At 39.1% G+C, this 15345-nt stretch overlaps 1 protein-coding gene across 2 annotated transcripts in view; it reads right to left on the reverse strand.

The window, feature by feature from the left end:
- Nucleotides 1-4372: 4372 nt before the first annotated feature.
- The window catches only part of tbcd (tubulin folding cofactor D), a 29527-nt gene continuing 18554 nt past the window's right edge, over nucleotides 4373-15345 (reverse strand). The window contains exons 22-39 of one of the 2 annotated variants that reach the window (XM_042505090.1): nucleotides 15234-15256; nucleotides 15110-15141; nucleotides 14901-14963; nucleotides 14727-14803; nucleotides 14499-14580; nucleotides 14262-14380; nucleotides 14064-14155; nucleotides 12616-12756; nucleotides 11772-11855; nucleotides 10315-10473; nucleotides 10002-10140; nucleotides 7049-7170; nucleotides 6560-6637; nucleotides 6388-6474; nucleotides 6211-6298; nucleotides 4838-4947; nucleotides 4659-4743; nucleotides 4373-4579 (exon numbers count right to left, since the gene is read on the reverse strand). In XM_042505090.1, the coding sequence (XP_042361024.1) occupies nucleotides 4559-4579; nucleotides 4659-4743; nucleotides 4838-4947; nucleotides 6211-6298; nucleotides 6388-6474; nucleotides 6560-6637; nucleotides 7049-7170; nucleotides 10002-10140; nucleotides 10315-10473; nucleotides 11772-11855; nucleotides 12616-12756; nucleotides 14064-14155; nucleotides 14262-14380; nucleotides 14499-14580; nucleotides 14727-14803; nucleotides 14901-14963; nucleotides 15110-15141; nucleotides 15234-15256 (1602 nt within the window). In that variant the 3' untranslated portion in view covers nucleotides 4373-4558. Of the gene's footprint in view, nucleotides 4583-4658; nucleotides 4744-4837; nucleotides 4948-6210; nucleotides 6299-6387; nucleotides 6475-6559; nucleotides 6638-7048; nucleotides 7171-10001; nucleotides 10141-10314; nucleotides 10474-11771; nucleotides 11856-12615; nucleotides 12757-14063; nucleotides 14156-14261; nucleotides 14381-14498; nucleotides 14581-14726; nucleotides 14804-14900; nucleotides 14964-15109; nucleotides 15142-15233; nucleotides 15257-15345 lie in introns of both variants that reach the window. The other variant, XM_042505089.1, reaches the window with a different exon arrangement.

A 15345-nucleotide genomic window follows, 5' to 3' on the forward strand; every position in this document is an offset into this window, starting at 1 on the left:
CTAAGCTACGACAAACTTAGGAACACTGATTGTGGAGGAAGGCATGTTTGAGCACATGAGATGTGTGCTGCTGTCTTTATATAAACACTGCATACAAGTCTGGAGCAGACTCCACTGAACACACACAGCAGAAGTCATTGAAGACAAGAGTTGATGCTTTTCTATCACAGCTCTTTAAATCGCACACTTGATAAAAGACAAACACACTCAAAATCAACCTTAAAAACAATGTATAATAATGTGTTTAAACTGCATTTGAGCGGTTGTAAAGAGTCCTACACCCACAGCCAATCTAGTTGTAACAGCTGCTCCACAGCGTACCCACTCCATAAATTAAGGGCAATTAAGGCCTGAGCGCCACTAATGAACCTGACTAACAAGCTGGAGGAGGGTTGCTGCTTCTGCACCAGGTGTTAAGGCCATACACAGGAAGTCCCAGCAGGCGGAACACCTGGGAATAATAAAACTCTCACAACAGACAAACAGCTCCATCTCAAGTTGAGCTACTCTGAAAACACGATAAAAGCTTTAGTATGCAGAATATAGTGAAGCTAAAAGGAATATTTCACTCAGAGAACAATCATTTGCATATCAATTACTGAACCTTGAATTTGTGAAGAAAACTTTGTTTTTCTTCCATACCTCCATGGTGAATAAAGAATCCAGAAAAGGCAACATAGATTATGAATTGAAGTAAATTGAGACCATGTTTCACAACAGCAAAACTATATGGATTCAGGGCTTGCCAAACACATGCATATTTGCTAAAACATTAAGATTCAAAACATGTCAGTGCAAACAGTCTCATACATGGCCGTAGAGGTTCTCTGAGGACAGGGGTGAGCTTATATGAACACACATACTCTTGCACACTCAGGGTGTACCACTCAGAATTGTTTTAAACCACGTTAAGTAAAAACCCATTTTGTGGGGGAGTACTGAGCATACAACTGGATAAATGAGCCTTGGATTATACTGCCAAAGTTGTTTGAGAGTTTGTCAACACATGTTCTGATATAGTTTTGCTGTTGTTAAATGCAGCCCCTGTATACTTCAATGCAAAAAGACTGTTCAACTTTATGAACAGTCTTTATGCACTGAAGTTTTTGTTCTCAAATTCAAGGCAACTGTGTGAGTAACTGACTCATAAATGTTTGGGTGAAGTATTCTTTCAACACGAGAATAGCTAAGTTTAACCGTAATTAGGTGCAATCCAGGAGTACTGTTGAATATTTCAAATTGTCTTCCTATCTTTTGCACAGTGTTAACTCAAAAGAATAAACATAAGGTTATCTGGAGGGCAATTAGTGTAAAATGTGCCCCTGTGTCCCTGATAGTTGAGTCACCGATTGTGAAGGGGAAATGATTTTAATTGCATATGCATTTGTGATGTTGATACCAATCAGTGGATCATGAGGGAAAATTAGAAACACACTTGTTTTTGTCTAAGCAATGGCAGCAATAAGACTTCTAACAGAGCCTGACTTCATTTACGGTAAAACTGCACAAGCACCCACATTGTCCTCCGGCACAGAACACAAGTGAGGAACCATAATAAAAATCATGAGCTCTGAAACGTCTCTAAAATCTGCTTTATCTTGGGGAAATACTGCAATAATCTAAAATATAAATAAGAATGCAGTCAATGTGCGGAATATTTTTATGTCTTTAATCTCAACACTGGATATGCAGAGATTAAACTATATATAAAACTAAATAAAACTGCAGTATTAATATTAGCAATGCTGAAGACAACTTGACCGTGTTCTATAAGGACACATTTGGCCTCTCCACTCCATAATGGTTCACTTGGGCAAACTGCTATGGGTACCACTTAATCTCATAATAACCAGAACAGTGGAAAGTGCAAAGAGGTCTTTCCTAATATCACACCAAACTGAGTCAATGAAGGAGCAGCCCCCCCTCCTTTCCCCACTCCTCTAAAAGGCCACCATTGTATGTGAAGTATTGCCATGGCTACTGCCGGCGAACTGTAAGCCTTTTAGAATTATTAGCATTCCTGTCTACCCCGAGCACTGTAGCAAAGCTGCTCGCTTTACCATCAATCCGCCTCGAGAGAAACACACCATTTCTTTCATTAGAAACTACAGGAATTTCCATCTGGCTGGGAATTAATTAAAGTCGAATTATGGGCCGCAGCAATATTGGGCGAGCAAGACAAATTCAACAACACCCATGGTGGGTAAGAGTGAATGCGGCCTTGTTAATGAGCATGGTAAGAGGCTAGAAAGGCCACTTGTCAGAGGTATGAACTCTGCGGTTATTAGGCAAGACAACGATAAGACAAATAACAATGGGACCATTGATATATCCATTTTTCTTGGCCACCATTGATCCTTGCTGTGGAGTTATTCAGTAATGTCTCTTTCTATACCAATTTTGTTTTGCAGGAGCATTTATCATGTTAATTTATATAAGAGTAATGGGGACAGCTAAGGCATGCAGGGGTGTAGCTTTAAATTTAAAGTAAAACAAAAAACCTAATGTCCTATTGAGTGTGCCTGCTCTCCAGCAGCTCTTTATCTATCCATCTGGGTAGATCAGATAGATAAGCTTTTTGCTGCTGTGTTACATTTTGAGCCAGCTTCCAGAAACACAACCCGAGCAGTGAGAAGTAACTGCTGGTGGGGTGGGTAGCTGATTTGGGCTAAAAGATGGAAAGATACATTTGTGATGGCTATTTTGCTAGTATTTATGATTGTGGCATAAAAGAGTTGTTTATTCATGCAATTAATAGGTTCAAAGAGAAAAGAGAGCTTGTAGAACGTTAACTGGCCGCTTAAACATGAAGCGAACCAAACGCCACTGATACGAAACGCTCTAATGTTAGTTTGCATTTAGTGAGGGAGCGGCTGTGTTACAGACGGCTCCAGTGCGTCATTGAGCCATGATTTCAGACCTGGCCCCAAAAAAACAAAGAACAAGAGAAAAAAAGTTTAACGGACTAACTTCACCGTGCAATATGGTATAGTTTATAGTCTTTTCACATGTATTTAACTAGTACTTTCCAAAAAGTATAATTTGCTCAGAAAGAAACCACTATTTTTGCTTTACCTTTAACCTCAAAATTAGAATCACAAATTAGCACATTTCCTGGGTGTGTTAGTACAGTTAATAAATTACAACATCATTTTAATATTAAGTTTTATGGATTACCACATGACTAAATGAGGACTTTTTGATACTGGCGTGTTTTTGTTTCACAGTGCAGAGTTTCTATAGTGATATTAGTCAAATTAAGTGATCCTTTTAAAATATGTGTTTGGTATTTTAAAACTTGGAGTAAAACCACAAGTTGGTGAAGTTCCATTTCAACAGTGTTTATAATAAAAGTCAATGGCTTCATGATTATCGACAGTTAAAGAAAAACCAGGCCATAATGGCCAGATGTCATTGATGATTTGGCAGCACATACACAATTACATGAGCTGCTGAAGTCCAGAAAGCCAAACACAGGATAAAAATAATAACCATTTTTCAACCCAGTTTAAGAGGGTCCAAATGAACATTAGTTTCCATGGGAAAGGATAAACCTGGTTAAATTAATCATGTTACCGAAAAAAAGTAATGCAATATAGTGAATACTAGCCTGGGGAGTTTCTGCAATGTAGGATAAACAATCAGAAACCACCTAATTAGAAAATGATGCCACAATCGTTATCTTTGTCAGTGTGAGACAGAGAAGCTGGCTGAGACAATGTGGCTTCTATCAGACTCTAATGAGAAAGCCTGGACCAATAGTGCCTCAACAGGCTCTGTTCCACAGGGAACCAGGGAGGCTCCGCTATCAGGCCTGGGACTCCTCCCTCGTTCCTGGCACCTCCACCGATGCAGAAAAAGTAGGTCTGCGTGGGACCCAAGGGGAAGCAGGGCCCCAGTGACATTCCACAATTGGTGCCAAAACGTCTAAATGGCAACCATTTCCCTGGAGTGTACGCAAGCTTCAGTTTCAGTTTCACCTATCTGTGTTGTTCCAAGAACAGGTTACAAGTAAACAGCTCTACTGAAACCATCTCCAAAGTCTCACTAGACTTTGACCTAAATGGGACATGTGAGAAAGAAGCTGTGCACAGAAAACTGCAATAAAAGCTTAATGACACAGATGTGCTTAACGTTTGAATGGTCCAAAAGCAAAAGGGAGAAAAAAGGCACATTCTTTTGACTCACCTTGCTATTGATGTTCAGACTGTCATTATGCAGGGGCCAAAACATTGTTAATAATGAGGGTACAAGTGACTTAGTGTGTGCTGTTTTTTTTAGTTTATCACAGTTTTTGATCTGATGCACCTGTCAAAAAACTTTCTGGCGTGCAAGAACGTTGTGTAATAGTAACAAAACTAGCAGAAATAACTGATGTTTTTCATCCATTTATTGCCATGTAAAACTGTCAGATTGTGATACACTCCATGTGTTGTTTTTTGGCAGATGGTCAGACCAGCAGATGCAGGGCACGTTCAGATGAGCGGATCCATTCTTAACTCTTACAACATGGTGTCTACCTACATGACTTGCAGCTGGTGTTCACAGCAACAGGTGATCAGGAAACCTGGACAGGGCTCTGCTGATGAAAGACAGATTTCAGGTTAACTTAGCCCAACAGGGTAATTACACCTACAACCTACAGATATCCTGGTTACCTTGGTAACCATCTGTGGCTTGGGTACTCCCAACCAATCACAGAGCTGATTCCTGTGGGTTCGTACTGTGGCAAGGTCACTCTCCCTGGAACAGACACCCAACACGACCACATTACATAAAAGCATTTAACGATAAGATAATTTTTAACAACTGCTGATGTTCAAACGTGAACACTAACCAATTAGTATCACTTAGCAGGGTCATGACATCATCCAGCACTTCAGGGTCTATGACATCATCGTAGGTCAGCAGCATCTCGTACATCTGGCTGGCTGTAGTCTTTCTGATCTAGGGTTGTAAGTGACAAAAAGCTTTTTGTTTTTTGTCTATCGTAGCTGTTAAATAAGACTCTACAGCAGGGATATTCAACTTGCTTTGCCGAGAGGCCACTCTTGCAAAATGACAGGTGGTAAGGGGCACATCAAAATAAACATTAATTTAATTAACATTAATAATATTTTTTCAGATAAAATGAATAAACATTAAAAAGGCTCAAAGCTCATCTTTTTACAAATTTAAAATTTACTGACTTGTTGACTTAATTAACTTGGTGCAAGGATTGACACAAAGCCTATAGGACACACAAATCAGATATTTTACAGTCAGTCGCAACAGCCCCGCAGGAATGTTTCTAGACTTTGAGGACACTTGGGGGTTAGCTCTAACGTCAGGAGAGGATCCTCCCCTGGCACTTTGTTTTAACAAACGCCCTTTTTTTTGAAACTTTTTTTAGTACAAAATAATTCCCTATACAAATCAGATTAATTCTATTTTTAATTAGAAAATGACCTGTAGGTCACCCAGGGCTGAAATGCTAGTTGTTTATGACGCTGCCCTGTACTGACGAAAATGCAAACTGCAGCGTACAAACATGTTTACAATGACAATCCTGACATGCTGATGTTAAACAGGTAAAAAGTTCACCACTTTTACCATCTTAGTTATCATTTGGTAATGAGCACTAAACACAAGGCAAAGCAGAGGCTAATGGGAATATCATATGTTTTGCAGGTATTTGGTCATATGTACTGTAAGTGTTGGACCAATCAAAATTTTTACATGATGATGTTGCTACAAAAAAGCCAGGGATCTATCAAAGTTATTAAAGTCCCCAGAAGTGGAACATAAATGTCCAAACCAAAATTTCATAGAAATTCATCCACTAACTGTTGAGCCGATGCACTTAAAAAGCATAAACGTGAACTTCATTCTTGTGATGAAAGAAAACTCAGGGGATCACCAGTCATTAGGAGTCATCCTCTGAGGACCATGACTGGTGGGGAAATTCACCTAACAATTGTTGCAATATCTCAGTCTGGACCAGAGTGGTGGATAAACCAACCAACTAACAATGTTACACCTAGAGCTACATACTAAACCCAACTGTGCAATAATATCTCGTAATTTCTGCAGGATAAAGACACGTTTCACTGGTATGTGCAGAGCAGAGTGCAGGGCTGAATAGAGTGGATGAATTTTTTTTGTTGGTTCCTTCATACATTTATTTACATATATTAAAAATGGGTGAGCATTACTGTCTTGTGAACTTACCACTGGGAAGGAATGGCAGAGAAGTATCAGCAGCTGGGACAAAACCTTCTTCCTCACTTCACCCTGGAACTGGATCAGCCCACAGAAACTGAGAAAAACAAAGAGCAGCACAGTCAACATGGATGATGTTTTCTGCCTCGGTACAGTATACAATGTGTCAATGAGATGGAGACTTACACAGATATACAGGCGCGCAGCTTGGAAATGTCTTTGGCCTTCCTGAACTCTTTGCAAAGAGCCAAAAGATCCAAACAGAATGGATGACTTAGAAAACAAAGACAGAAAAACTTTAGTGCTCACACACATCATCTACATTTTATTTTTTTAACAAGGATGTTGCAACACTTACTTCTCTTGTGTGGTGAATATTTCAAAGCAGCTGTTAGCAAGCATCTGATTAAGCATCTTAAGAAAAGGAACAGACACCCTATAAAAAGGAAAAGAAAACACTGTTACTGAAGTCGAAGATAGAATATTTAATGCTGTTAGTATACTGAACTATTTTTTTTCTGTGACTTTTAAGTTTGTTAAAGATGAATCCCTTAATGTACTGATAGCACTATGAATAAAAATGAGATTGATAAGATAATTTTGCACTTATATAGTACACTTTACAGGTACACTTCCCATCACCAGTAAAAATGAAAAACATACATAATAAAAATAAAAGCAAAGGAAAAATATTGCATCACATATAACCAAAGGTAAAGGACAATTACTCTTAAAAAATCCAACCATTCAATAGTCTGTGACTGAAAGGGCCTGAAGTAATACATCCAACAAGATCAAGAAAATAGAAAGGTTATGTGTGTGTGTGTGTGTGTGTGTGTGTGTGTACCTGTCATTACGGAGATTATCCCTAAAGACGCTTAGCAGTGTATCTCCAAACTGTGTCAGAGTAGCACTGTTGTCCTGGATCCTTCTCAGATAGTCAAACAATGACAGGGAGGAAAAATGTACCTGAATGGAAGCAGTAGACAGTAGAAGTTAAAACAGAGGGAAAAAAAACACATTTACATTTATTGTTGCTTTGAGGAATAAAAAGTGATGATGTTAGTTGTAGAGTCAGGTACAGAGTAAGGATGGGACCATGAACGATTTTATTGAGGATTGCAATAAAAACACAGTAAACCAAGAGAGTGCTGGACAACCAACACTAGGAGAAACTGAGCAAACACAGGCTATAGATGCACCAACCGGAAAAGATAAAACGTGCAGAAGATCTTAATCAAGCATTGCCACATATCTTATATTGAAAAATATGATGCAGTTTCATATAGATAAAACACCCGGCCTTCTAAGATTGCTTAATTGTTTTGTACAATAACATTGCCATATTGTAAAATTTTGTACTCTTTTGCATCACAAATATTACTGTAAAAACATATGTAAAAATAGATGTTTTATATATACTGTAACAACAATCTGACTGTGTGCTTATGGGTGAATGAGGGTGAACCTGAGGTAAAGAAAAACACATAAAAATGATGATATCATCAGGCTGCAGTTAACAAAGTGTCAAACCTTGACACTTGCAACATAGCAACATAAAATAGCAACACAACATGTCACAGATAGATAGAGTAATGCGGAAACCGATTTCCTCATCAACACCTACATACAACATTATTTGTGTATTAGATGTATGTGTTTGAATGATTAAATATTATTTTAGGCATTTACAGTTTATAATAGCAAAAATTATGCAAGCAAAAACTGTGAAACACTTGTTAGTATAGAATTATTTTACTCAGTTGTGGGACTCTTGGGACAGATTCTGCTGTTTGACTTTTGCACAGCCTTATGATCTCTCTACACTGAGGCTGGCCTTCAAGGCAGTTCCTGGAAAGTTAGTGGAAGCCTCATCTCTCTGGCCTGTGTGAATATGCGCCTGTGGTGTGAGAATGGTAATCTTGGCACATATATCGATGCAGTATTGGCTCAGTTTCCTGCATGCAACCCTGTACAAATATATCAGTTTTTCCCGTCTCTGAGGATGTATCTATGGCAAAGAAAGGCTGGGAGAGCAGGAGGTAGAAGCAAGACGAGAGCCAGATCATCTCTGAGGGAATATATTTACAGCCTTCATTGGTAGATGAGTTCAACTTGACTGCTGCTATCACAGGCTTTAAACTTGTTTTCTTTTATAACATCCACAAACACTTAAAGCTAAAAATAACCCCACCATCAAAAATCTTTGTGAGCAGGAGCTCCTTTGAATGATTGCTTTTAACAGGTTAGGTCATACTGGAGGAGAACTTGATCAACCCCAGTTTGGGGCCCCTGCTGAACCTCCCACTGATGGTGTTCAAGGGGTCAGGAGTGGAAAGTATCAGGCACGCTTTTTAAGATGTTATTTAGCAGTGAAATGCAAAGGTTCGACTGATGGGAAACTCTCGCTTGCCAGCACCATGAGGGAGCTGTCAGATCAATTTGTTCTGGATAAGTGTGGATCAACGCTTCCAGCACAGGTGGTTGCCACAGTATGTCCAGCAGGGACAGAGTGGAGATAAGTCAAAGTGACACTGCCTAATATCTGTGATTTTAAAAATTAATTGAAAGTGAGGCATCAGAGACAGTAAGGGTGCAGTGGAGTGAGTAGACTACATTAGACACATGGCTCCCCCTGCTGGCCTGAAGTGCTGCGGAAAAATAACAACCTTTAGCTGACTTTGCCAACTCATTCCTGACAGCCAGATTTACCACTGTCCAAAAAAGAACAACAAATCGTCAGGCCTTTCTGTGTAATAGAAAATTGAATTTCCACAATGAAATGGGCTGAGGCGGTACAAACCTCCCAGCTTGCTAATGAGCAAAGTCTAACGAAACAGTGTCTCTGTTATATATATATTTCCAAGGTTCTATATGTCCTACTTGCAGTAAAACACTGAAACAACATTTTAAGGGCCATAAAATGTAAAAATTGATTATATTTCTTATTAAACTCAATAAATGTTCTCATTCCAGCATTTTTTTTCCTCTAAGTTTCATCAAAATGTGAATTTCTTATTAATGGTCTTGAAATGTGAATGCAATTACAGACACGTCTACAAACATCTTGTAGGTGAAAGTCAAGCTTTATAATATACAAATGGGTAACAAATTAAAGGAAAAAAATCAAAATTAGGTGTCTTAACAGGGCATAGAGCTGCTCGGGTTGACCCGTGTGTGTGTGTGTGTGTGTGTGTGTCTGTGTGCGCGCGTGTGCGTGTGCGTGTGTGCGTGGGTGTGTGTGCGCACACTTGCGTGTGTTTTTATGCAGACCATATAGTCTGTGTAATGTCATAAATATTGTATGGCTGTGCTGCCATTAACCTACAATAACTAATGATAATATTGAGATTTAGAATTAGATGAATGACAAAACATTAGAATTAGGTATCTTTTGCTCACATAGTGTACACAAACACAAAAAAGACACAAAAAACACAAAAAAGAGTGCACAGTAGACACATGAAACTGGTAGTTCTTGTGTGTAACTGGCATAAGTTACATTGGACTGGAGGAAAAAACAAGAGTGAGAGAGAGAGAGAGAATGTAAAGCAACTTTGATTGGAAGTGTTGCCGCCGCTCCCCCAGCAGTTGGAGTAATGTGTGCAACATGTTGTGGAGAGCGGTGATCATCATCTGCAGGCTGTATCACTGACGAACGCCATGCATATTATGATAGGGTCATACCGCCTCATCAAAGCATTAAATGACCCTTAGTTTTTCATTTTTACTTTAAACTTTGTTTGCACATCATCCTGCTCTGAAGTGACTATGTTAAACTTTCATCATAGTTGACCTACTGTAGACTCGGTGATCCCTCCCACAGACACAGTGAGGCCCAGCAGGGCGTGGTACTGATACTGGGGCAGTCCCAGCAGCTGGGTGATATACTGGAAAGCTTGGGATGGAGCATTCCAGTTTAGACTGGTTGTGGTTTCACTGAAAGACACAGCAAGAGGAGTCAAAGATCGACGAATAACACAAGCTGGCACATAAACAATTGTTCCACATCAAACTTTCATATTTTATGTATATTTGCTAAAAGAGTCGGGCATAATGATTAAAAATCACTGCAGCTTGTACTGCTGCTGGCTGAGGGCGGGGGTGACTCACAATGGAAAAATGCTCAACAGCTCCTCTCTGTGGGGGATGTGAGGTACTACAGGCTCTGTGCTGTGGAGGATGCGCAGGAAGACGTTGCCAGCATGGGCTCTGTAGCGGTCAATCTTCTCAGCTGCCTGCTGGGCCAAGCAGCACATCATACACTTAACCCTGCAGACAGAACAGTGAAAAAAACTTCACTAAGGTATCACCTATTGTTTTCTAACTTATACCAACCTTCTGTACCTTTTTAGCTAGGATTCTCAGGGCTCAAATTATGCACAGCAGTGGATGTAAAAGTTTACAAGTGTACTTCATTCTCAGTTCCACATTCACCTGTGTAAAAAACTTGTTATAGGTGCCAATTCTCACACTGACTGTGAGACTCCCGCAACTGACACTTTGACTTTGGCTGACTAGGGGATCATAACAGTATTACTGTTTAAATAAAACATTTTCTTTTCTCAGTACTTTCATGCTGATTTGCCAAAATTTGAGTAAATTATAATTTTAAAAACATAAACTAACGTTTATTTGTTTTTACACAAATATTTTTTCATTAAGATAATAATAATAGTAGTTTCTCAATAAATTCCATTTAATATGTCCCTGTGACATTACATTAAAATGTATCACTATACCTGACACACAGATCATACCTCTTCATATACAAAATTTAAGTGCTATTTCTACTTTTTACAATTCTTTTTATGAAATATTATAAAGTATATTATGTGATTTTTTTCACAACTGTCAGTGTCTCATTTAAATTATTTACAAACTGCATTAAAAGCTGTTGTAATTATGAAAAGTTAGTAGTTAGTAATCTTTATTCAATTATATAGATAAATGGTCATAGAAACTAGAAGAAAACAAGTCACAAAAGTAGTCCTTATATGATTACATAATAATAAAAAAATGCTTAAAATGCTCCGTAGCAGTTTCACTGTACACTACTGTAATTACATAACTGTTAAGTGCGATAAATATGGAAAAATACACCAAATGGTAACAAAGATGTTTGCCGATGGTCAAAAAAATGTTGTTAAAAGTTGAATGCACCGGTGAATGTTCAGAGAAAAAAGTATTTCGAGCCCTGGTTCTGGTGATAAATAAATGGTGACAAACAATTATCCAATGACTTAGCCCAAAGGCAACACTAGGTGTGAATTCCATCATGATGTGACTCTTTTTTTAAAGATATCAGCTCATGTCCAATCAATGGTTTAAGTAAATGTTACATAACTTTTTAAACCTCTGTTATTATCATAATACCTACCTGATCCAAGCTGGATTAATTTAGGCTGAGGTTTGTGGCCACACCTTGTGACATCCAAGTAACACTAAAGATTACTCAAGCCGATGAACATACAACAAGTCTATTACGATCAGCTGCTGCTGACGTGACACACAGTGTGAAGTCTCTCTAGATGTATGGTGTTAATGAAACTTCTTTGTTTGCTACTCACAGGTCTGGCAAAAGGATCTCTGGAGCACTGCTGGAAACCAGCAAAGTCACATCCACCAGACTCGTCATGGCCGCCTCTCTCACCCTGGGCACATGACAAAGAGCGTAAAGACTTTGTGCTTGCAATGACATGGGCGTGAGTGTACTTTACACACATTGATCATTATGATTAAAGCGGCAACTCCTTGAAAATATTTTTTTAAAACAAACATGACAAATGGTGCACACATACAAATGAAACACAAGCTGGCACAAGCATGCACACCATCATTTGAAGCTTGCATTTTAGTGTTGCTGTATATGGCAGTTTTATAGTCAAATTAGCTTCATGGCTGCAGGGCACAATTTGTTTATGTGAAATGTTAATCAGGGTATTCATTCAAAAGTCACACCCTGAAACAGGTGCTCAGTGGAGAGAAATCTGTCCTGCGAGGGCTTGAAAAAAAAAGGCAGAAAAGTGTGGTGAAAAAATGAAAACAGTGACAGCAGAGATGAGGACATGCAAACAAGGAGGAAAACAGAATCTAGACAAAGAATGAAGGAAAGAAAAAGATTACTAGACAGTGTGAAAGACACAGCCCATCCCAAGGTTTGAGGACAAGTGACAAGCTTGGTGACATTCCTGGCAAGGCGGTAAGCATGGCCTCGGGCTACTAGTGAGACAGGCATGTATGTCATTGTCATGGCTTTGTGTCCCTAGGTGGAGGGACAGAAAAACAACAGAGTCCTCAGGCAGGGGAGCATTCCTGATCCCTGAGGCCAATTAAAAGAGCATGTGTGCATTTGTCAGCTGAGAGTGTTTGTGTGATTATTTACTTAATGCGTTGAAAAGGAAGTTTACTTACCAGGCCCCTACATCCCCTCTGCTGTCTGTCGTGTAGTCATTCATGCTGTTGAGCAGAACGCCGTACACCTCGGCCACATTCTCCGAGCACAAAGCTGAGTCTGGGGAGCCGTCAGCACAAACACCCACCTTCACACACACTCTGATGGAGGATGAGAAAGATGTACGTATTAACAAAAAAACTAAAAGGGCCACCAGAAGAGATACAGTATCTGATGAACAGAAGAAATAAGAAAAAATTACAATTTTGAGAAAAAATGGTTAAAAAAAGGTTGTAAATAAACAATGGACAGACACGTCATTCAGGTTGTGCAGGTAGAGTCAGTCTACTGTTGATTTTAGCATTACTGCCTTCACAACTACGCGGCTAAACTAACAGACAGGGAAGACAAAGAACAGAAGAGAGACTGAGGGGCCTCCGCAACATAAGCCTAAACCACAACAACTTGAGATAAAAACGCAGAAAACTAGAATTACTGCCTCGTGGTAGTACAAATCCACCATCCAGTCTAGTTGCAGTTTACATCCATGTCTGTCCAGACTCATATTATATATGTAGATGACTTTAAAGGACTTTCATAAAAGGCATTAAGAGTAGTTATTGGAGAAATGTGAATGCCTCACACGCTTCAACCCAGCAGCATAAAGGATCTTTACAGTTTTCAAAGTGTCAGGGTGGGTACCCAAGATTAGTGTCACCATTTCAGTATTAGACCAAATGTCCCCCTTCTGTTCCTGAGTACTGAAGGTGAATAATGGCTTAAAATGTGTTTTTTCAGAACATCAGATGGCTGAAAACAAAAGGTGATCGTGTCTTTTAGGTAGAAGCTTTTAAACGATGTAACTCTCTTCCATTTGGCACACGGTCTGCCATCTCTGTAGAGGGCTTAAGAAAGCAACTGATGACCCATATTTTCAAAAAGACTTTGTCCCACCATAAGAGACGTCGTTCTTGCTTTGTGGTCTTTTCTTTTACTCTTCTCTTGTGGCTTATGTTTGTATTGTTGTGTGCTTTCCCTCTATTAAAGTTCCTTTGTTTTATTGACTGTATTTTTTTATGAACTTATTTTGTGAAGCTCTTTGTGAATGTAATTTTCATGAAAAGTATTATACCAAATAAATGTATTTTTATTACTTTTTTTGTTGAAGTTGACCTTTGACCTTTTGGATACCAAGCGTCATCACCTCATCATTTTATACTATAAAGAGTTTGTGTGAAATTTTGTCATAATAAGCGTATGAATTCTTGAGTTAAAAACATGTGGGGACCACCAAAGCCTAATCAATTCAATTTTGAGTCCATTTCCTTCGAGGCGTTCCTGAAATATCGCATTCACGAGAATGGGACAGACATCCCAAGAACATGATGCCTCCGGCCGCGGATGTTGCTTGCGCTGAGACATAAAAAAACAACAGAAGGAATAAATAGAAGTGTAAATGTATACTCACTGAGCAATTGCTGTGACTGCATCTCTCCTCGCCTCTGTAAAAGTCCCCTCCTTCTGGCTGACAGTGCACATCTGCTGGAGGCCTTCAACGATCTAAAACATGCATGCACACACACACACACACACACACAGACACATCTAAATTCTGACGCAGTGAGATGTAAAACAGCTTGAAAATACACATTCTCTCAACACACACCTGCTTCAGTTTGCTGTGGATCATAAATCTTGGCAGACAGCCGAGGGCCAGAGCAGATCCACAACGAGTGAGCATCTGTGGACTCTTGAGCCCTTCAGTGTACTGAGATACCAGGACTTCTATACACACACACACACACACACACACACACACACACACACACACACACACAGATATGACCTTCAAATTCAGACATACAGTAGAAGTATTGGAAAAAGGAAATAATATTCAACTCACCCTGCATTTGAGACTCAGCCTGGCCTAGCTTGACCTGGTAGTACTCCTCACACAAGGCAGATAAGGCCGATACCACAGCAACCTGCAGACAGGAGGATGAAGATCATTGAGTGGTAAATGACAAATATCACGTTACTGTGGAAATCAAGACTGCCACTATTTGTTTATAAAATACTAGTCTTGATTCAGAAAAACTACGTTACTTTGATTCAATTAAGCAAAGCTTACCAAAATGGCATCCTTAACACCACTAGAAACAAGATGAAGAGTCTTTATGCTGTCATCAATAAGCCACTGCCAGCCAGCTGAAACACACATGTATCACAACATTAGGGACTGTGAGATATGATGTTAAATGAAATAAAAATGTGTAAAAGCACATCAGCAAACAAATTAACTTACTGATTACAGGATCATTCTTAAAAGGCATTTTGGACAGGGACAGCTTTTCAATAAGGACGCACACTGCAGAAAAGATACAGCTGATTACATCTACTGTTGAGAAAATAGCACTGCCTTTAATCTTTAATCTTTCATAGTGTTTCTTGCAACAACTTATTAAAACCAATGAATTGCTTTGTGAGAGATGTGTTATTTGCTGTTTGACTTACTGGCTGGCCTCATTAGCTCTCCACCAAACCCCCTACAAAAAAGCAGAATTTACATGAAACCAAAACAACTTTCATGTTTTTTAAAACATACAGCTAAAAAAATAAACAGATCCCCTCAGCCTACCTGTACTGTTTTCTGTCATGCAGCTGAAAATAAGTCAACACATAGTTATCAGCTACAAAGGATGGTTTCACCAGTTCATTCAATTTGAAACAATTTTGAAATGTTTTCACCT

This window comes from Plectropomus leopardus, chromosome 17, assembly GCF_008729295.1.
Source record: "Plectropomus leopardus isolate mb chromosome 17, YSFRI_Pleo_2.0, whole genome shotgun sequence".
Classification (NCBI taxonomy): Eukaryota; Metazoa; Chordata; class Actinopteri; order Perciformes; family Serranidae; genus Plectropomus; species Plectropomus leopardus.